The 23,985-nt window shown below is 37.3% G+C and overlaps 2 protein-coding genes and 1 non-coding gene across 5 annotated transcripts in view; 2 read left to right on the top strand and 1 right to left on the bottom strand.

Moving 5' to 3' along the window:
- The window catches only part of CD86 (CD86 molecule), a 63,228-nt gene extending 55,810 nt beyond the window's left edge, over positions 1 to 7,418 (bottom strand). For all 3 annotated transcript variants that reach the window (XM_007175608.3, XM_007175606.2, XM_007175607.2), the window contains exon 1: positions 7,300 to 7,418. In XM_007175608.3, the coding sequence (XP_007175670.2) occupies positions 7,300 to 7,313 (14 nt within the window). In that variant the 5' untranslated portion in view covers positions 7,314 to 7,418. The remainder of the gene's footprint in view (positions 1 to 7,299) is intronic.
- Positions 7,419 to 11,665: 4,247 nt separating this feature from the next.
- On the top strand, positions 11,666 to 11,800 carry LOC130708173 (small nucleolar RNA SNORA70). Its single transcript, XR_009008275.1, has one exon. It is a non-coding gene; the product is annotated as a small nucleolar RNA SNORA70 (small nucleolar RNA).
- Positions 11,801 to 11,817: 17 nt separating this feature from the next.
- On the top strand, positions 11,818 to 12,230 carry LOC130708132 (60S ribosomal protein L10-like). The gene has a single exon (XM_057545697.1). It carries the CDS (start codon positions 11,858 to 11,860, stop codon positions 12,158 to 12,160), a length of 303 nt encoding a protein of 100 aa, XP_057401680.1. The 5' UTR covers positions 11,818 to 11,857; the 3' UTR covers positions 12,161 to 12,230.
- Positions 12,231 to 23,985: the final 11,755 nt, after the last annotated feature.

Consider the following 23,985-nt stretch of genomic DNA (forward strand, 5'->3'; position numbering starts at 1 on the left):
CACTGACGTTCAGGGAGCTGGATAGCTTCCCCAAGGTGACTTCGCTAATAAGTACAAAATTACTTATTAACTAGTTATTATTTGACACCAGCCCGACTGACTCAAAACGCTGGCACTTATCTAAGACACAATACTACCTACAGACAAACGGAAAACAGACACCTTTGTGCTCCTGGGGAACCTCACACACTTCAGTCATAAAAATAACACCACATTTAATATATTTACCACTAAGCTGAGCTCTTTCAGGACAGAAATCATATTTGCTCGTCTTTGGTATATTTCAAATGTGTGGCATAGTGCCTGAAACAAAGGTGCTGAATGAACTTAAAAAATTACTTAGAACATAGAGAAATAGGCAGTGGCCAAGTTTGCTTGTATCTGCATTTTTAAGGCTCTTGATACAGCGTCTTAAATTGCTTTCCAGAAAAGTTATAGCCATTCACAATCCCACAGTCAGTAGTATATGAAAGTACCATTCTTCCTGTATACTCTGAGCATTAATACCCCCATCCCCTAATGAAACATAAATTATTAATTTGATAAATGAATATATCTCATTGGTGTTTGCACTGGCATTTCCTTAATATTTAGTGAAGATGAAAATTTTGTCTTTTAAAATTACATTTTAAACTGTTTATTTTGAAATAATTAAAGATTCAAAGGAAGCTGAAAAAAAGTGTACAGGGAGGCCCTATATACCCTTCAACCAATTTCCCCCAATGGTAATGTCTTGTATAACACTAGTACAATGTCAAAATCAGGAAACTGACATTGGTTTAATCCACAGAGTTTATTAAGATTTCACCAGTTTTATGTTTTATGTGCACTCCTCTGTGTGTGTGGTGTGTGTGTGTGTGTGTAGTTCTATGCAGTTTTATCACACGTGTAGATTCATGTAACAACTGCCATTATCAGGATACAGAACTGTTCCATCACCACAAGGCTCCCTGGTGCTATCCCTTTGTAGCCACACATACCTCTTCCTTTCCCCACCACCCCTAACTATGGCAACCACCAACTTGTTCTCATCTCCGTGATTTTGTTGTCTCAAGAATGTCATATAAATGGAATCACACAGTAGCATTTTGGGATTGGCATTTTCACTTAGCATTATTCCCTGGAGATTCATTCAAGTTTCTGTGTGTATCAGTAGTTCTTTCCTTTTATTGCTGAGTAGTATTTCATGGTATATGTGTACCACAGTTTGTTTAATCATTCACCCAAGGAAGGACATTTTTCCCCTTAGTTTTTGACTATTAACAATAAAGCTGGTATGAATATTCATGTAGTGTTTTTTGTGTGAGCATAGGTTTTCATTTCTCTGGGATAAATGCCCAAGAATGCAATTGCTGGGTTATATGGTAAATGTATGTTTAGTTTTGTAAGAAACTGCCAAACGGTTTTCCAGAGTGGCTGTACCATTTTACAGTCCCAGCAGCAACGTATGAGTGATCCAGTTTCTCTGCATCCTGCCAGCATTTGGTGTTACCATTATTTTTTACTTTAGCCATTCTGATAAGTGTACGATAATAGCTCACTATGGTTTTAATTTTCATTCCCATAATGGATAATGATGTTGAACATCTTTTCATGTGCTTACTTATCATCTGTATATCCTCTTTGGGGAAATGTTTTTATGTCTTTTGCCCATTTTGTAATTGGATTATTTGTTTACTGTTTAATCTGATAAATGAAAACATCTCATTTGGTGTTTCTTCGATGTCTACTGAAAATGAACATTTTTTTGTTATTTGTATATTTTAAAATCACTTAATTATTAACGGCATTGGATTGCTTTTGTCACTTCATAATTGTTGTTTTCCATTCCCTATTAGATTATAAAAATTGTATGTCGGCTTTTTCTTCTGTATCCTCCATACTGCCTTAAAACTATCAGGTTCTTGATAAAGATTTATTGTTTACTTGGTTGAAAATAGTTGTAAGATGGAGATGATGATCTAGGTTTATCTTTTGGGTACTTATTTATTTCAGGTTTTACCCCATGGTTATTTCCTGGCTGCTATTGACTAATTCATTTATTTCGCTAAATGTTCATTTAAAAAAATTTTATTAGATCTTTTAGTAGAGTCACACCTGATTAATTTGATCCCCAATAATATAGAAGTGTGACATTTGCATTGCTTGGCCAATAATATCCTGAGGCTACAGAAGGCAAATTTTAGACTCACTTTGACTTCAAAGCTTTCTAAGACAACGCTTTAATACTTCCCTATTCCAATTCTACTATGTTTTTTCCTGCTTATTGACCTAAGCTATAATGATCCCCCAAATTCCACTCAGGCTTGTTTTTTCCTTTACATCATTAGATTCACCACAGTCTTACAACATCCCCCTTACAACATCAGATTCATCATAGGGTTCATCTCTGAGAAGCTTTGAAAAACACATTTCTTATGGCTTAACAAAAGAGAATGGAATCTATGTCAGTACCAAAAATCCAACATGTAAAATGACAGCTGCAGAAAGCAGAGGAGACTCCAGGTCTGGCCGATTGACTCTAGGGTGTCTCCGTGTGGCTCTTTATGGACAGCAGAGGTGAGTTTGGTTCAGTGAAGAGGTCCCCTTTCATCACCTAATGTTTTGTGGGAGTGATCTATCTGCTGTCTCTGTTCTCAGCTCTCTAAGATCTACCCCCTCTACTCAGCTGGGAGTGCTCCGCAAAGGTCACCACTGACCTCTGGAGTGACGTTTTCAGTCATTCTCCTACTTCACCTTTCTGCAGAATTTGACACCGTGACTACCCTCTACTTTGTGAAATATTTTTCACCTCTTAGCTTAGGTGACCTAATCCTTTTTTGGTTCCTCACCAACCTCTCTGAGATACTTACAGTTTCTTTCTCTGGCTATTTGCACTTTCACCAAAGGATTATGTACACCCACCAAATGTATTAGTTTGTTAGGGCTGTGATAACAAAGTACCACAAACTTTGTGGTTTAAACAACCCTCCTTCTGAGGATTTTAAGGGAAGGATCTGTTCTAGGCCTCTCTTCTTGGCTTGTAGATGGCCATCTTTTCCAAGTCTCTTCACATGGTCTTCCCTCTATGCATGATTCTGTGTCCAAATTTCCTCTTACTTTTAAGCATATTAGTCATCTTGGATTAGGGCCCATCCTAATGACCTCATTTTAGCTTGATTATCTCTGTAAAGACCCTATCTCTACATACAGTCACATCCTGAGATACCATTAGGAAGAATGGTACTTTCATATACTATTGATTGTGGGATTGTGAATGGCTATAACCTTTCTGGAAAGCAATTTAAGACTGTACCAAGAGTCTTAAAACATATAAATTTTGAGGGGACACAACCAACCCTTAACCCTTAGTCCCTAGAGTCACTTGTTCTGTATCTCATGTGCTCAGTGTAGAAATTTGGTAAATATGCTTTGTCTTTCCATGGACATGTCCTCCTCTTTTTTTAAACTGAAGTACAGTTGATTTATAATATTATGTTAGTTTCAGGTGTACAGCTGTCCTTCTCTTTCTTACATCTCTCTCCTCCCCTGGTTCCTATGACATCACTTTTCTCCTGCTCTGTTCCATTCTCTCTAGTCCCTCCTTGGTGTCTACTGTGGACTCTTTATCCTCATCTACCTCCTTAAATGTCAAAATTTTCCAGCTTCCATCCTTGGCTTCTTCTCAATTCACCATCCCCTCTCCCTAGTGATCTCACCCACAACGAGAATTTCAACTATCACCTATACTTATGCTGAAGACTCTTAATGTTTTCTGCAACCCATACCTCTTTCTTGAGCTTTACACCTGTATATCCAGTTGTCTACTTGGACATCACCATCTAGCTGCTCCAAAAGATCTCAAATTCAGCATGTTAAAAAATGAATTCAACTTCTGTCCTCTTTCCCCTGGCCCAAACCCAATCCACTTCCTATATCCCTCATTTTGTGAAGGATGCCACTATATACTTAGATGTCTCCTTCCAAGCTCCATATCTGTCAAAAACCAAATCCTATCAATTCTAGTGCGTAAATATCTCCTAAATGCATCCTCTCCTCTCTCACCCTACCATAACTGCCCTGGTTTCATGTCCTCAACACCTCTCCTTGAATTAGTTTCCTATAGTCCTATTAGTCTAATAGTTTCCTAAATGATTTCCTTGTTAACTCAGTTCTGCACTCTGCTGCCCGAGGAATTTTTAAAGCAAATTTTATCATATTTTTGCTTGTTTATGGTTCTTCAAATGTAGGCTGTGACTTTAGGATAATCACAGTGGATGCCTGGGCTCAGGGCAGTGGGGAGAGAGTGTCCTTGTTCTGACCCCTCCCAGTGTCCACCTCATCCTCTATGAGTACTACTTGTCAGGCATCTTCTCACAGCTATACCTGCAATTCCCCCATGCACCCCATTTGTCTACTTAATTACCCAGACCTTGGGTGTTTAAATTATGTTGACTTCCCATGAAGCCCACAGCTGGTGGTCTAAAAAGCCTCAGGAGGGTCTCTGAGCCATCTTTTCTCTCCTGTACTAGCTCTTTGCTCCTGGCTTCATCCTTGCATCTAACTTGGCTCTCGGCTTCCCTACCCTCATCCTCCTTTCCAGTATTTGGCTTCCCACTGTGATCAAAGTCATTTCCTGGAGGTGGCTGGTCTTGTCCTTGGGCTCTGCCTGTTTCATTGTCAGCTCCCCTGGGAGCCCAGCCTAGGGTTGTCCTGACAGGCTCAGAGGGGATTGAACACTTCTGCTGGGAAAAATCTTTCCTGAATTCTAGTCCTAGCATTGACATCAAGTAGCTGTATCATCTTGGACAAATGACCTCCCTTCTATTTCTTAATCCTAACAGTAATAGTAATAAACAACAACAATAATAATAATCACTGAGTACTTATCGCGACAAGGTTCTAAGTACCTTACGTGGATTATCTCATTAAAATCTCACAATTATCTTATCACGATTATCCCCATTATACAGTAAAACACTAAGGATTTCAATTGTTAAGCAATTTGTCCAAGGTCACACAGCTAGAAAGTGAAAGAATCCAGGACAGAAACACTAGTACTTTGGTTCCTAACCGTGGCCACTTAACCCCTGCACTGTTCTTTCACCGTGCAGCTCACTCCAGAGCCATGAGATCCATTTGTAAAATAAGGAAATGAGCACTCTGGTCTCTTCCACATAGAATATTCTATGAAAACAGGCTTATCAGGATCTAGTGATTTATGGGTAGAGTGAGTATATTTTGAGAAGGATTCAAGAGACAAAAAGTTAAACACAAAGGGCCAAAGCCCTAACAATGGAGCTCCACAAATTATGAGTGATCACATACCGCTAGACAGCTGACTGCTTTTCTGAGAGAAGCCAGCTATTGGTTACTTTTTCTTAAATATCTAATTTTATTTTTCTGCCTGCAGATGTGATCCAAGTTCAAAAGCACAAGTAGAAAATAAAAATCATCTGTATTTCTAATATTGTGTGTATAGAGGTATCATGTATAAAAGTAGTAGCAGTGTACATTCTGGTTTTTTTCTTATACAGAATACATTAAGAATTGTTCTACAATACAGTTTTTAATGATTGCATGGTATTTCATCATGGATGTTCCATAATTAACCAACTACTTATGTTTAGATATTTAAGTTGTTTCTAAGATTTTCCCTATGAGAAACAATGGCAAGAAAAATATGCTTGCGTCCTTACAATAAATTCCTAAAAGTTGAACTACTTGGTTAAAAGGCGTATACATTTTGCTTTTGGTATGTATCACTAGATTATTGTCTAGAAAGATTATATTATCATCAACAGGTAATAAGGGTGTAAATGTTCCTCCCTCCTTAGAAACACATAGGATTCTTACTTGCTTGCTTTTCAAACAAAATATTTGCCAAGTTGATAAAAGAAAAATGACATTTCACTTTTAATTTGCATTTCTTTTATTTCAGGTAAGACTAAACAGTATTGGCCATTTATATTTTAAAATTTCCTGTTCATGATCAATTTTCAGGCACTGTGAAACAAAGAGAATCTTAACAAGAACAGTGTAGACAGTGGCCTGTGGTTCTATAGACATCTGCAGGCAGTGTTAGCATAAGGTACCACTTCTATGGTTCCACAAAAATTATATATCCTGAAATTGCTCACTTCATACATGGGTAACATTTCAAAATTTCACTGGAGGGAAAAGGAGTCTTTACTTGGAAATTAAATTCTAATCTTCTGAAATAAAAGCAGCAAAGCTGTCTACCAAACCAGTAAGCACTGGATAGATGAGGGCTACGTAGATTTTCAAAGAACAATAATAAATAACCAGTGACCCCAGCTGCCACCATCCAAGAGAAGGGTGGATGTGACTTCTTCCAGTAAGTCACTGCCATGGGGGCCTGCCAGGACATGGAGAAACCTTTTGGTGCAGGACAAAGTGGAAAGAAAGATTTTTACTCCTTGTGACCAGCGTGTCCTTGAGTTAATTATTTAGCTGCTTTAAGCCATAGTTATCTCATCCATAAAACACAATGATGATATCATCTGCCTGAGAGTCACTGTGAAGATTAAAATTCAGTGAAATCACACTAGTAAACTACACAGCATATCATGCATGTTCAATACCCGGTAGCTAAATGAATTACTCTACCTCCTTCTGCTACCTCACCCTGCTCAGAATCTCCCATGGCCTCTTTGTGACTCATTATCTGGGTTCTGCATTTTCTTTTTACACCTCTTATTCCTCTTCCTTTTCCTCGGCCTCTCTCTTTCTACTTTCTCTATCTCATTCCCCACCCCCAGGCCAAACTGACCTTGGTGTCCATTGAATTTACTCCCTGTCATTTGTTATACTTGTACAGACATTTTAAAATTTCCTGATTCTTGAAATCAATAACTGTAACATTTAAATATCTGAAAAACAAATTTCAAAAATCAAAATTAAATCACTTAAAAAACCCCCAACAACCAATAAACATTTTGACATTTCCATCTCATCTTCAATTAGTAGTCAAATATCTTTGGTAGACATTTTTTAAATGTCTACTGAAGACATGTATATCTTCGGTAGACATTTTTTAAAAGCTCCCCTGCCTTGGAGGTATGGGATCATCTTAGAGTGATGGAGCAAGAAGGTGCAAATGGCTTCAAGATTCTAGCTAACCTTCCATAGCATAGATTGCTCTTTCTCCCAGATATTCCTGCTGCATAAATACGTCCTTAATACATAATTAGCATTCTTGGGCAGGAAGAACAGAAAACAGCACCATCCTCGACCTCAGCCTGACACTGAGGTCACTTAACTCATAACTGCCTTTCAAGAATAAGAATGATCACTCACCATCCGAGACCCATCTTCACTGGTTTCTGCTGTTGGGGTAACTGTCTGGGAATGACCTCGTTTGTCTGTCTGTCTGTGCTAGTTGGCAGTGGGAGGAGGAACAACCCCTCCTACACCCCTGAAAGCTTTCCTCCTCAATGACTGTTTACTTTGTAACTTTCTTTATTAAAGGCTGTTCCTCTTTTTTTCTACAGATTTTGCCAACACTTGTGGAAGAAATTTAACCCTTTTCTTGCATTTGAATTTGTTGACCTAGGTCTAAATATATTTAAAAAATAATAATTCAGTGGCTTGAGTTCCAGACATGGCATTAAGATGAAGCTGACTAAAAATCCCCCCTCTTGAAACTCCCTCAAAAAGCCTAGAAAATAAGATAATTAAAAGAGAGAAAAAAAAAAACCACTCTGCATCTATAAGATGGAATAAGAACGTTCTATAGATTTTGGTAAGACAATAAAAAGTGTGATTTATTATGGATGCGTATTGGCAGTGGGTAGCCTCCCCCTGTGATTTCCACCACAAGGATGATGGAAGACTTCACTGAACTTCAAGGGCAAGGGGGTGACCTCCTATGAGAGCTGCACAACCAAGGAGGGCAAACCAAAACTACGACTTTTATTATGTCATTCCTACTATAGCCAAAAGTTAGATTGGTCAAAGAGAGGATTCCTGAAATAGAGACCTGAAAAAAAAAGCAGAACCCTAAAATTAAAAGATGTACTTGAGAGAGAAACACAAAATTCATCAAGTGGAATCTATTACCAGAAGAAAAGAAATTTCCACGGATGATCTAAAAAAGGCACAATTAAGGAACTCAAAGGGTTCAGATGGTCAAAAAAATGTTTTTAAGAAAATGGATTTTCATCCAGAGAAATCATTGTGAGCATTTTAAATTCCAAAGACAAAGAAAACTAAAAAAAGAGGAAAAAAAATTAAAGTAGGATGACTGCAGAGAAAGTTAAACCAGCTTGGCCTCTTAATCAACCCTAAATGTCAGAAAACCACAGAACAATATCCATAGTGTTTTGAGGTAGCATTCTCTTCCCAGATAAGATGCCAGTTAAGTGTGAAGTCAGTAGAAATATATTACCAAGCAGACAAAAACAACAACAACAAAAATACCACCACTAAGATAACCTTCCAAAATAAATTACTTAAATATGTGTGTTCCCAAATAATTAGAAATGAATTAAAATTGAAAGCCTAAGAATGGAAAAGCTATGATTAAAGAAAGAAATAAAACTTTGGTAAGCTTGAAAGCCAGTAAAACATATAGAGATAACACTAAAAAAAATTGTTGTAAATTAGTTTAGAAGATCAGAATGTTAACAAAAATTATTAGAAATAGATTTCCTATATTATTTTTAATGAAGTTTGAAAATAACAGGTGATAGGATTCTGGGAAGATGGCAGAGCAGGAAGCACCAGGAATCTCTCTCACCACCTAGACAATTGCACTGGCAGAATCTGTCTGTTGTAACTATTTTGGAACTCTGTAGTCTATTGAAGGCTTTCAATTTCCAAGGGAAGGCTTGGACTGTAAATTGTGGTTAATTTCAATCAATTTCAGCTCTTGGCACAGGGGAGCAGCTACCCATCTGCCACTCCCAGTTCCACTGCAGGCAATTGTGCACAAGTTCCTGGAGCACCTTGCACACAGCTTGCATGTATCAGGGTGGGCAAAACAAGACCCTGTACTCCAAATATCTGGGATATATGTCCTGATCCCCGACTGCTGCTTCAGGTACAGAAGTGCAGACAAAGAGATGAGAAGCCGTTTTTGTTGCACCTCCCCCGCCGCCAGCTGAAGTGACTTACAGTGGATTTAAAGGACTGGTGCCCTTCCTCTTCCTTCCTTTTTCTCTTTTTCCACTCTTTGGAGCCAGACATTAAAGACTAGGAAATTCAAAAACAACTGCATATATGGGGAAAATTAGAAAGTGGGAAAGGCAAAGACTCAAAAAAGACCTGAAAGGACCTTAAGTTTATACCTCAGTGTGATCCTTGGCACAGAGACAGCCTACAACAACTTAAAAAGACAAAAAGAATAACAAAAAGCAAACAGTGGGAAAGGTGGCTAATCTGATCTCCAGAGTTACCACATTAGATTCAAATGTCCAGCTTTCAACAAAAAAATCATATCACAATGTATATAAAGGAAAATATAAACTTCCCTCTTAGAATTTTCCATTAAAAGGAAAAAATAAATCAACAGAAACTGATCTTGTTAAAGCCTTGATGGCACATCTACTTTAAAACAACTATCTTAAAGATGCTCAAAGAACTAAAGGAAGATGTGGAGAAAGTCAATAAAATGATGTATGAACAATATGGAAGTATCAATAAAAGAGATAGGAAACCTAAAAAGAAACCAAAAAAATTATAGAGCTAAAAAGTACAATAACTGAAATTTTAAAATTCACTAGAAGGAGTCAAAGGAAAATTTCAGTAGGCAGAAGAAAGAATCAATGAACTTGAGGATAAGACAAAAGAAATTATCAAGACAGAGAAACAGGAAAAAAGATGAAGACAAATTATCAGAGCCTAAGGTACCCATGGGACACCATGAAATCAATCAACATATTCATTGTGAGAGTCCCAGAAGGAGAAAAGAGGGAGAAAGGGGCAGAACACTTCACAAATTTGATGAAAGATATGAATATAAACATCCAAGGAGCTCAACAAACTGCAAGTAAGATGAACTCAAAGAGACCTACACTGAGACATATTATGATGAAGTTTCTGGAAAGCTAAATACAAAGAATCTTCAGGGCATCAGTTGAGAAGGACTTGTAATATACAAGGGATTCTCAATAAGGTTAGCACCACATTTCTTATCAGAAACTTTGGAGACCAGAAGGCCATGGGCCAATATATTTTAAGTACTAAAAAAAAAAAAAAAAAAGAAAAACCTGTCAATCAACAACCCTATATATGGAAAACCTGTCCTTCAAATGTAAGGGAGAAATTAAGTCATCCCCAGGTAAACAGAAGCTGAGAGAGTTGTTTCCTACTAGATTTTCTCTGCAAGAAATGCAGAGAAAGTCCTGTAGGGTGAAATGAAAGCAAACTAGAGAGTAACTCAAAGTTGTATGAAGAAATAAAGATCTCAATAAAGGTTAATACACTGGCAATTCTAAAAGCTAGTATTATTGTAACTTTGATCTGTAACTCTACATTTTGTTTTCTACATAGTTTAAGAGATTAATGCATTTAAAAGACTCATTAGTTTATGTTTTGGAGCACACAATGAATAAAGATGTAATTTTGTAATATCAACAACTGAAAGGGGTGGTGACAGAGTTGTAAAGGAGCAGAGTTTTTGTTTATTATTAAAGTTAAGCAAGTATAATTCAAATTAGAATGCTACAGCTTTAGTACGTTTAATTGTAATCTCCATGGTAATCACAAAGAAAATAGATATAGAATATGTATAAAAGGATATAAGAAAGAAATTTAAACATTTCACTGCAAAAAATCAACTAAACACAAAGGAAGATGATAATGTAGGAAAAGAGGGACAAAAAAATCTATAAGGAAGGTAGAAAACAAATAGCAAAATGACAAAAGTAAGTCTCTCCTTTTTAGTAATTATTGATAGTTGGAGACTTCATTAGACCACTCTCCATAATGAATAGAACAACCAAATAGAAGATAAGTAAGGAAACAGAGGACACAGTAGACTGACTAGATCCAACAGACATACATAGAACACTTTACCCAACAACAACAGCATACATCTTCTCAAGTACACTTAAGATATTTTCCAGGGTAGACCATATGTTAGGCCTCAAATTAACTTTCAATAGATTTTAAAGATGTCATACAAAATATCTTCTCAGACCACAGTGGGATGAAGTTAGAAATCAATAACAGAACCAAAACTGGAAAATTCACAAATTTGTGGAAATTAAACAACATATTTTTAAGCAACTGCTGGATCAAAGGGGAAATCACAAAGGATATTAGAAAATACTTAGAGATGAATGAAAACAAAAACAAAACACGAAAACTTATGGGACACAGTGAAAACTAGGACTGAGATGGATATTTATAGCTATAAACACTGATGTTAAAAGACAAGGATCTCAAATCAACAATGTAGGGAACTAGAAACTTTACATCTTAAGGAACTAGAAAAAGAACAAACTAATCCCAAAAATAGCAGAAGGAAGGAAATAATAAAGATTAGAACAGAAATGAAATAGAAAAAAATAGAGAAATCAATAAAATCAAATTTGGTACTTTTTAAAAGATCAAAAAAATTGACAAACCTTCAGCTAGGTGGATTAAGAAAAAAGACTAAAATTACTAAAATCAGTAGTGACCAATGGGTCAAAGAAGAAATCAAAAAAAGGAGTCAACTTTGCAGCCAGTTAAGCCGACCGTGCTCTTCTCCCCGTGGGGGCCCGGTGCGCAGTGGCTGCAGACAGCAGCCTCCTGGGTAGTGTATGCAGCCTGTTGCCTGTGTGGGTTGCCCTAAGGGACCTTGGAGACAGCCCTTTCCCGTGGACATTAATGACTGGCATGCTGTCCCCAATCTAGGCTCCAGACAGGTATGCGCGGTGCCTTTGGAAAGCCCCAGGGCACAGTGGCCAGGGTCCACATTGGCCAGGTCATAATGTCCATCCGCACCAAGCTGCAGAACAAGGAGCATGTGATTGAGGCCCTCCGCAGGGCCAAGTTCAAGTTCCCTGGCCGCCAGAAGATCCACATCTCCAAGAAGTGGGGATTTACTAAGTTTAATGCAGATGAATTTGAAAACATGGTGGCAGAAAAGCGGCTCATCCCAGATGGCTGTGGGGTCAAGTACATCCCTAATCGTGGCCCCCTGGACAAATGGCGAGCCCTGCACTCGTGAGAGCCTTGGCGCTGCCCCCTGCCTACCCATGCCCACCAATAAACTCTACTTTCTTGTCAAAAAAAAAAAAAAAAAAAAAAAAAAAGGAGTCAAAAAGAAACTTTGAACAGATAAAAATGAAAACACAAATTACCAAAACTTATGGTATGAAGCAAATGCATTTCCAAGAGGGAAGTTTATAACAATAAATGTCTACGTTAAGAAAGAAAAGAAGTTCTTTTTTAACTAGGTCTTTTAAGAACTTATCAGTAAATTTTAAAATTGTGCTATTTTATCATCTATTTTACTTTTACTCATGTTTTAAACACACTACTTTGTCATTTTTTGCTTTATATGATCAGTTATTTTTTTAGCACATTTAATTCTAAGAAAAAAAGATTTTATTTTCTTTCATTTATTCCATTTTATTTATTCTATTATTTCATTAAATTTTTTGTGTATACAGCCATACCTCATTTTATTGTGCTTTGGTCTATTACACTTTGCAGATACTGCATATTTTACAAAATGAAGGTTTGCAGCAACCCAGACTTGTCAGATAAAGGTTAGCATTTTTCGGCAATAAAGCATTTTTAAATTAAGGTATGTTCATTGTTTTTTTAAACATAGTGCTATTGCACACTTAATAGACTACAATATAGTGGAAACATAACTTTTATATGCACTGGGAAACCAGAAAATTTGTGTGACTCACTTTGTTAAGGTGGTTTGGAAACAAACCAGTGGTATCTCTGAGGTATGCCTGTTAATTTCTGACCAATACATATTCCTTCACCTAAAGGGTTTTCTGTTTGCTTGTTTTCTGCTCTTTGTGTGTTTTTACATTTCTTGGGGAGTATGCATACTGGCAATGAATTTTATCAACATTTGTCTGAGGGCTTCCCTGGTGGCGCAGTGGTTAAGAATCCGCCTGCCAATGCAGGGGACACGGGTTCGAGCCCTGGTCCGGGAAGATCCCACATGCCGCAGAGCAACTAAGCTCGTGCGCCACAACTACTGAGCCTGCGCTCTAGAGCCTGTGAGCCACAACTACTGAGCCCAAGTGCCACAACTACTGAAGCCCATGCGCCTAGAGCCCGTGCTCCACAATAAGAGAAGCCACCGCAATGAGAAGCCTGCGCACCGCAATGAAGAGTAGCCCCCGCTCGCCGCAACTAGAGAAAGCCCGCACACAGCAACGAAGACCCAACACAGCCAAAAATAAATAAATAAAATAAATAAATTTAAAAAAAACAAACAAACAAAAAAAAAAAACATTTGTCTGAAAAAGTATTTCTCCATCATTTCTGAAGAATATTTTTTGCTGAGCAAAGAATTGGAGTTGACAGGTTTTTTTTACTTTCAGCACTTTAAATATGTCACTCCATTGTCTTCTTACTTGCATGGTTTCAGGGGGAGAAAAAGAATTACAGTCTGCTGTAATTCTTATCCTTGTTCTTCTGCAGGTACTTTTTTTTTTTTTTCCTATTTTTAAGATTTTCTCTTTGCTTTTGGTTTTCAGCACTTTGAATATTGGTGTGAACTGAATTGTGTCCCCCCCTCAAATTTATATGTTGAAGTCCTAACCCCAATTACCATGGATGTGACTGTATTTGAAGATATGGTCTTTAAGGAGGTGATTAAGTTTAAATGAGACTGTTAAGATGGTTCCTAATCCAATCTGACTGATGTCCTTATAAGAAGGGAAAGTTTGGACACAAAAAGAGACACCATGGATGATAGTCATGGACAAAGGGATGACCATGTGAAGAGACAGCAAGAGGATGGCCATCTGCAAGCCACAAGGAGATGCCTCAGAGGAAATCAGTCCTGCCATACCTTGATCTTGAACTTGCACACTTCAGAACTGTGAGAAATAAATTTCTGTTGCTTAAGTCAACCAGTCTGTGGCATTTTGTTAGGGTAGCCTAGCAAATACAAATATTAGTGGGTTTTGGGGGTTTTGGGGGTTTTTTTTTGTTTTTTGTTTTGGTTTGGTTTGATTTTGATATTTATCCTTCATAGTGTTCTCTGAGCTTCTTAGGTCTGTGGTTTGAGGTATGGCATTAATTTTAGAAAATTTTTGGCCATTATTTCTCCAGATATTTGTTCTGTCTCATATTCTTTCTCTTTAGTCCTTCTGGGATTCCAATTACATGTATATTATACCATTTGGCATTTTCCTTCAGCTCTTGGTTGCTCTGTTCTGTTTTTTTTCCCCCATCCTATTTTTCCTCTTATCAGTTTATATAATTTTTATTGACCTACTTTCAAGTTCCATGATTCTTTCTTTTGCTATGTCAAGTCTATTGATGGGCCTGTTTAAGGCATTTTTCTTCTCTGTTACTGCATTTTTAAATTGATTCTTTCTTATAGTTTACATTTATCTGCTAAAATTATCTTTAAAATACCTTTTCCATGAGGTCCTTTAACATATTAATTACAATTATTTTAAATCTCCTATAAGATAGTGCCAACATATGTATCATATTTGTGTTTGGTTCTGATGATTGCTTTGTCTCTTCAGATTTTTATTTTTCTTGCCTTTTTGTATGCCTCTGCTATACAAATTTGTATGTTGAGGCCCTAACATCCAATGTGATAGTATTTGGAGATGAAGCCTTTGGGAGGTAATTAGATGTGGGACCCTCGTGATGGGATTAGTGCCCATATACAAAGAGACACCAGAGAACTTGCATGCTCACTCTCTTTCTCTCTCTTACCATATGAGGACACAGAGAGAAGGCAGCCATCTGAAAGTCAGGAAGAGAGCTCTCACTGGTACCAAACCAAACTTGGGTCTGCTTGTCCAATGCACAGCAAAGCCAGTCCATTGACACTGGGTTGTGGTGCAGGAAAGTATAGCATTTATTGTAGGGTGCCAAACAAGGAGAATAGGCAGCTCATGTTTAAAAGACCTGAACTCTCCAATGACTTTCAGGGAAGGGTTTTTAAAGACAGTGTGAGAGAGGGTGTGCACAATCCATGCACAGTTTTTTGATTGGTTGATGATAAGGTAATAGAGTGGTGTTTCGGGGATCTAGATCATCAACATTCTGGTTCCAAACAGTCTGGGGTTTACTTGCTGGTGGTCAGCATGCAGTTAACTTTTTTCCACCTGGTGGGGTTTTTAGTATCTGCAAAACAACTTAAGGATATGGCTCAGGATATTATCTACAGCTCTTGAGGAGGAACTAAAGACTTGACTTTCTTGACTTTGTTTTATGGCTAAACTATTATTATTTTGTTTTGCTTGATTGTTTTTCTTTGTTTTTTCATTTTTTTCACTTCTCTGATTAAATTTGCTCTTTGGAACTCAGGGAAGGCCTAGGAAGCTAAAGCAATTTTACGAAGAACAGATGGGGAACACAGGGGTGGGGCATGTCCCTGGGAAGGCCCCACAGGGTCCTGCTTGTCTTCATCATCAGAACCCAACCATGCTGGCACGCTGATCTTGGACTTCCAACCTCCAGAACTGTGAGAAATAAATTTCTTCTTAAGCCATCCAGTCTATGGAATTTTGTTACGACAGCCTGAATCAAGTAAGACAGCCTCATAATTTTTTGTTCAAAATCAGATGTGTTATATAAAATAATAGATGCTGAGGTAAATATGTTTTGTGCTTAGAGATAAACATGCCTTCCTTCTGCTAGGTCCTTAGCAATGTGGGGATTTGTGTTAAGTTTGTCTGGAGTTGAGTTGGGTTTGAAGTTTGTTGTTGTTATGGTTAACCTCAGTGTACCGTAGACTTCAAATTTCTCTAATGATAACTTGTGTGGGCTATTTGCCAGGGTGTTTCTCCAAATGTCTGCTCTACACCTGGCTTCATCTCTCTCTGCTTTGAGTCTTCCCTTTGAACTGCTCCCCAGAAAGAATCTGTCTTTTGCAGCTCTCCTAGCTGTATTCCATTCTTATCTTACTTGATGCTTATCAGAGTGGTTATGGAGGAGGGGCATGAGGAAGGCAGAGTTCTCTGATTCTCTAATTGTTTCAGTTTTAGTCAGACATTGTGAACCTGCTTCCTGTGGGCCTTCACTAAGTGTTCCCGTCCCTCCTCCAAATCAAGTGCTAGGCTAGAACCTATTCCTGACTTTTTCCCAGGGATGAACATGGTTTTCCTGCTTTTGTACTGGAGCGGCAACGGGCTTCCACAAGTGCCCTAAGGATATAGTTTTTGTTTTCATTATCCCTGCAGATTAAGCCTTTTGTTCCATATGGGAGACAGGATAGATGGGTTTGGGCAGAGTTTCTGCAGCAGTTTCTAATCTCCATCATCCACCCATCCCTGTGAAGAAAATTTCCACAGGATTTTCTCCAGTTTTCCTTGTGAGCTCCCGATGATGTTCTCACAGAAAAACGATGCAAGCCAGGGGCTTCGCTGTATCACACTAACCTACACTCAGTCTTTACAATTAATTGTTACAATTTTCCAGCTGATTCTTGTTACTGATATGTGGCATCTGGAGGCATCTGCCCCAAGTAATCAAATGCTCGCATCCTGTTTTTCCATATAGGAGCTTGTCTCTCCCTAAATTTTGGGTTATATTTTTGCCCTGTCATAGCAGTTCTTTTAAGAGTTCTTCATTGATTTGCAGTTTGTCCAGCATTTTCTTGTTGTTAGGGTGGGAACAACTGTCCTTATAGCTTTCTACATCTTCTGAGGTGAAACCAGAATTAATCACTGTAATTTTTCATGTACAATTTCTGGGGCTCAACAAAAATGACCAGACACACAAGTCTGCTGAATACAAGGTCAGTATACAAAATCAACTTAATGTCTATATACCAACCGCAAATAATAAGAAAATAAAATTTTTTTAAGGATACAATTTGCCATCAAACAATATCAATAGAAATAAACCTCATGAAGATGTGTGGCATTTCTACCAAAAAAAAAAACCTTAAAAATTATTAAGAGAAATTGAAAAATATAAAAATAAATGGAGATATTGGAGGGCTCAAAATATAAAAATGTTAACTCCCCCAAATTGACCTACTGATGTAAGGCAATCCCAATTAAGATCCTAGCAGATTTTTCTGGAAATTATCACACTGATTCCAAAATGTGTGTGTCAATGCAAAGAGCTAAGAAAAGTCAGTCTTAAGGAAAAAATGAGGTAGAAGGACTTGCTCTAGCTGATATCAGGACTTGTTATAAAGCTCTAATTAAAAGAGTATAAATACAAAGGTAGGCAAATAAATAGACCAATGGAAGAGAATAGAGAATCCAGAATCAGAGAGACACATGTATCAACACTTGACTTTTGGAAGAGCTAACACTGCTGAGCAGTGGATAAATAAATTAATTTTCAATAACTGGGCTTGGTCAATTGGATCCATATGAGATAAAGAAACTTAACCCACCCTGTACTTCACAACTTAATTCAATGTGGGTTATAGACCGAAATGTAAAAACCAAAATATAATCCTTCTAGGAGACAATAGAGGAGAATATCTTCATTACCCTAGGGAAGGCAAGTATTTCTTAAATAAAATATTAAGGACATTAAAGGAAAAGATTTTAAAATTTATAAATAATAAATTATTAAATAAATAAAAATATTTGTTCATCAAACAATATCATTAAGAGAGCAAGAAGGCAAGTCCTACAAATTAGGAGAAGATATTTTTAACCACGGAAAGGACCATATCCAAGACACATAAGAAACTCCTAAAAATCAAGAAATTAATAGAAAAATAAGCAAAAGATTCCACCAAAGCCAAAAATAAGATATCCAAAAGTCCAAAAGGCCAATAAACATATGAAAGTTTACTAGTCATCTAATCAACTTCATTAGTCATCAGGGAAATGCAAATTAAACCACAATACAATACCATTACACACTTACCCGTAGAGCTATACTTGAAAAGACTGTCAGTTCCAAATATTGCCAAGGATGTGGAACAATTAAAACTTTCATACACTGGTGGTGTGTGGGTAAATTTGGAAAAAATCTTTGGCATTTTCTACTAAGGTTGAACATACGCTTCCTCTGCTGGTAATCTATTGCTGCATAATAACAATATTGTTTCAGTGACTTAAAATAATAAATATATATTCTCTCACTCTTTCTGTGGGTCAGGTATTTGAAAGTAGTTTAGCTGTAGGGTTTTTGGCTCAGGGTCTCTCATGAGTTTAGTCAAGATGTCGGTTCTTTGGAAGACTTCACTGCAGCTAGACAATTTCCTTCCAGGATAGCTCACTCACATGGCCACTGGCAGGAGGCCTTACTTCCTCAGTGTGTGGGCCTCTCCATAGGACTAGCTAAGTATCCTCATAATATCGCAACTGCTTTTCCCCCAGAGGAGACAAGGAAGAAACTGTAATGTCTTTTATGACCTAGTCTCGGAGGTAACACGGTGTCACTTCTGTTATTTTATTCATTAGAAGTGAGTCACTAAGTCCGGCCTACACTTGAGGGTCATGGATTTAGGCTCCCCCCTTTCGAAGACAGGAGGGTCAAAGACTTTATGGACATATATTAAAATCACCACACATACCCTATGACCAAATAATTTGACCCTGAATTACAGAAGCAAAAAAGGGTGGGTGTATGGCCCCCCAAACATTTACAAGTATGTTTATAGCATCATTATTCATAATAGCCAAATTGTAGAAACAAATCAAATGTCTATCAACAATAGAATGCATAAATAAATTGTGGTATATTCTAACAATGGGAAACTATTCAGAAATGAAAATTAGTAAACTACAGATTCATAAACTACAGGTACATGCGAAACCATAGATGAATCTCACTAATTCTTTTGCTCACTAATATTGAGCAAAAGAGACAAACTCCAAAAACTGTACTACATTATTTCCTTTATATAAATGTTAAAAGAGGCAAAACCAATCTACAATGTAAGAAATCAAGATGGTGGTTACCTTTGAAGAGGAGAAAAGAGGGAATGACTACGAGGGGTAATGAGGCGGAGCTTCTGAAATGGTGTTAACTGTTCTGTAACTTGCCCAGAGTGGTGGTTGCGAAGGTGTGTTTACAGCGTGATGGTTCAATGAACCATACACCTCTTATTTGTGCAGATTTCAGCATTGTTTTATACTTCAAATTAGGAAAATTTTAAAAAGATACCAAGGAAAGAAAAGAATACTCTTCAGGCAAAGACAAAACAGGACTTTGTGCTGAATTTGGCTTTCAACTAGCCAGTTTATAATATCTGCTTTAGACCAGGGTTGGTAAATGTGATCTTCAGCAGGCCTCAAGGCATGTGGGTTACAGTAGCCTTTGGTGGTAGCATAAATCTATTCCTATAGAATTTGGAGTTGTTGAATGTTGGTTCTGGAAAAGACCTTCTGGATCATTTGATCCAGTGATTTTTCAAACCGGCCTCTCTGGCAGAGGCAACCCCTTAGGTATTCCACAGAACAGTTTCTCAGAACAGTTTAAAAACCACTGATCTAGTTTAACTCCCTTGTGCTACAAATAAAGAAACAGGCTTAGAGAGTGTGTGTTACTACTGCGTTATAACTGTTCAGAGTTATACAGCTATTACTTGGTGGTAATGACCTGAGATTCACTGCCATCTGAAGGTACCATATTGTGCTACCCTGATGGAGAAGCCAAAAAAGGGGAAAGTTACACATCTCAGGATCATAGTCTTTGGAGTAGAAACTCTCCTATTCTGTCACTCAAGGTGGCGGCAAAGCAAAGTTACTAAAGAGAAGCTGACATAAGAGATGTGTTGGAAAGTGTTTCATTTAGGGACTGCGCTAGGGAATACCCTGTTTGGTAACAAATATGTGGGGCATTCTTTTACCCAGCTCACCCTTCAACTAGCTTCTCAACTCTGCCTGCACATTGGAACCACCTGGGAACTTAAAAAAAAAATACTCCTTCCTGGGCCTCCCCACAGACTAATTGAACCAGAGTCTCTGAAGTGGGCTGGAAAGAACTGGATAGTCTGACCCTCACTGAGCTTTACCGAGATGTGCATAGAGTGAGCTCATCATCTTAGAGGAGCTCTGAGTCTGAATAGCAAACTGGGCCTTGACACAAGAGGAAGAAACACTAGAGAGGAAAAAAAAATCCCTCTGGTGGTAGCAAAACTCCAGGCTTTCTGCCTTTGTTGCTATGACCTGAGGACATGGACCTCTTCTCTATGGCTCCAGCCTCAGGAATGCAGCCCCATTCCCCCCGCTCCCCCCCCACCCCAATTCGTCTCTGGTTTCTCTCCTTATAATAAAATATTGAGAGAACCAGATTCTTAGGCCTTTCAATGACAAGTGCGATTAAAGTACATGGGTCTCATCCTTTGGCAGAACATGGAGTCTACCCCTTTGCTCAGAATGGGCAGAACCCAGCAGGACCCTTCTCTCAGGGAGGTCACCCTTAGAGATGCGTTGGTTCTGTATTCCTCTGTCCAGTCAAGGGACCCTAACATCTTCCTAATCTGGGTTCTTCTCACCTTTGAACTGTAGAATGCCAGAGCTGGGAGGGACCAAGGAGGTTATCTCATGCAGTTTCCCATTCGATAGATAAAAACATCTAGGCCCAAAGTGACTTACATAAAGTCACACTGAATGCCAGTGGAAATGTCATGAGACAAACACACTTGGTCTGATGCTACACCCACTGCTCACTCTCTTTTTTTGTCTTGAAAGTATTTTTTAAATACCTAAGATTCCACAGGTACAGAAAAGCACACAATATAATATAATCTCACACTTATACTACCTAAATTTAACTGATTTTACCTTTTTAGCATATTTGTTTCAAATATTAAAAAAAAAAATAAAATGTTACAGATTCAGCTAAAGTCCCTTCCAACCCATTTCTCTCCTCCCCCTCTCTCAGGAGTAACAACACTCTAATACTGGTGAATCCCATTCCCCTGAATGTTTTTATACTTCGTTCTACATATATATGAATCTTCTATAACACTACACGATATTGTTTTGTGTCTTAACATTTGACAAAACAGTATCTTGCAACTTCTTTATTCATATAACATTATATCTGTAATGTTCATCCATGGTATAGATCTAGTTAATTCATTTTAACAGTGGCATATTATCTCATTCCATTGATAAGCCCTATCTTATTATTTCCCTCCAGTAGAAAGTTGTTTCCAAGTTTTGCACAAATTGCTTTGCAGTGAACACCCTTGCACATGTATCTGTGTTCACAAGAGTTGAGAATTTCTATAGAGTGGAGACCTAGAGGGGAAATCACAAGATCCTAGGATATGTTCACCTTCAACTTTATGAGGCTTTGTAAAATTGTTCTTCAAAGTAGTTGAACCAATTTACACTTCTCACATCTTTACTAATGCTTATTTGGCTCAGACTTTTACATTTTAACCAATTTGTCAAATGTGAAGTAGCATTTGTTGTTTTAAATTTCCAGTTTTTGATTACTAGTCAAGTTGAGCATCTTTTAATAAGTTTAATACTGAATCAGATTTCCTCTAATGTGAATTGCCTGTTCATCTCCCTTACCATTGGATTGTCTCCTGCTTACTTTTTAGGAGTTTTAAAATATTTGTTGGTTATAGTTTTTTTGCCTTTTAAATGCACAGCAAATATATTTTTCCAGTTTGTGGTTTGTTTGTTCACTTTGTATATGTTGTCTTTTGTTTATAGAACTTTTAAATTTAATTTAGTCTTATGTATCAGTATTTCTTAATGAATTATTCTTTTTGTTTTCTGTTTAAGAATTCAGTCTTTTCTACAAGGTCATATGGGTATTCTATATTTTCTTATAAAAAATTGAAATTCTTGCCTTTAATATGTAGATTTTAATCAGTTTGGAATTTTGTATGTGGTATGAAGAAAAGATACACCTTATCTTTTAATACAACAGACACTAATTGTCCCAGCATCACTTACTTAATAGTTTATGGTTGTCCCATTGCATTGTAATGCCATCTCTGTTATATATCAAGTTCCCATTATTATGGGTGTCTATTTCCAGAATCTCTTTTACGTTCCACTTGTCTGTCTATCTATATGCCAGTGCCACGTTGTTTTAATTGCTCTAGCTTTATCATTTGAAGAGGCAAATTCCCTCTTCCTCCTAATTTTTCTTCAAAATTATTTAGCTACTTATCACCCTATAATTTCCTTTTAATCTTAGAAATGGCTTGTGAAGTTTTACAGAGATTCTTTTCAGAATTTTGTTAGAAATATATAGAATTTGATTAATTGGGGAAATATTATCATCCTTAGTGATATTGAGTGTTCTTATCTATGAGCATGGTACATCTTTGTATTTATTTAAATCTTTAAAAAATGTCTTCAGTATCTTTTTTCAAATTTCTTCATAAAACTGTTCCACATATATTTTTAGATTTATTCCTAGTTACTTTATAGATTTACTGCTATTGCAAATGTATATTTTAAATTCATTTCTTCTAAATGGATATTGTTGGTATATACAAACACCAGTGACATTAGTATATTGACCTTGTTTCCAGCAATCTTTCTTGTTAGTCCTTATATATAATTTATAGATTCTCTTCAATGTTTTGTGTAGATAATCATAATGTAACATCTTTATCCTTCATTTTCAGACTTTTACTTTTTATTTTCTTATTATACTAGTTATAATATCCTGTAAAATGTTGACTAGGAATGGTGATACTAAATGTATTTGTTCTCAAACTCCTTTTACTAGATTCTACCACCTCCTGCTTTTAGCCCTACTCCAAGATAAATTGTCTTGTTATATCCCACTAATCCAGAAGGTTTCTCAGTCCCTACTAACCCAGACCTCCCTATATAGTTGTGCATGTCCTACTAACCTAAACTAACCAGATCGCACTTAATAAAGATGTCCAACCCTCCATAGGATTTTCATTTGGATGGTCCACTATTCTCTCAGGTGCAATGTGTTTGAAGTGATTCAAAACCTTTCTATATATCTGTGTTCTTTAAAGGCATCACCATCCACCCAGGCTCAATAGTCAGAAACTTATATTCTTCTCTCAATTCCCACATCTAATTTATCACCAATCTTGTCAATTCTATATTCGAAATATCTGCCCAAGTATTCTCTCCTCTCCATTCCCAACACCAACGACTGGCTTAAGCCCTCAGTATCTCCCACCCTGACTATAGTATCAGTTTCCTAACTGGTCTCCCTGCCTTTCATCTCAGTTCTCACCTACCATTCTTCTTACTGCTACCAAGTTTATCTTTCTAAAATGCAAGTCTGATCATGCCTCGCCCAGCTTAAAACCCTTCACTGGCTTCCCAGTGTCTATTATATGAAGTCTTAGTAATCCAGCTGGTCACGCAAGGCCCTTTATTTACCCTGGCTAGCTCTCTAACATACTTTCCTACCACTCCCCACCTTGCTCTATAGTCTAGCAGAACTCAAGTGCTTATAATTCAGCTATCCTATTTCCTGGTTCCATGATTCATCACATGCTGGTCTCTCTGCTTGGATTACTCTGGCAAAATCTTATTTGTTTTCAAACCCAGATCACATGTCACTTCCTCCAGAAACTAAGGATTAACAGCTCAACAAATATTTATTGAGCACTACCTATATGCCAGGTACTATGCTATATGCCAGGCATACAAAGATGAATAAGACATACTCCAAATGGTGCAGCATCAGTTGGTGACTTTCTTTTCTTGCCCTCCTTTACCTTTAACTGCCTGAAGCATAATTTTTATTTACATGTTCTTTTCTTTTCTCCATTCTTGATAAATACACATATAGATGTAGAAATGTCACAGTATTCTCAAATACAGATGCATATGCACATATAGACTCAGTATTCAGAACATTCATGGATACAGTTTCAACTAGGAAGTGCAATTATAAATGGTGAGATCATAAGCTCAGTACTTTGTGGTCAGAGCCTGGACCAGTCGA

Source organism: Balaenoptera acutorostrata, chromosome 4, assembly GCF_949987535.1.
Source record: "Balaenoptera acutorostrata chromosome 4, mBalAcu1.1, whole genome shotgun sequence".
NCBI lineage: Eukaryota > Metazoa > Chordata > Mammalia > Artiodactyla > Balaenopteridae > Balaenoptera > Balaenoptera acutorostrata.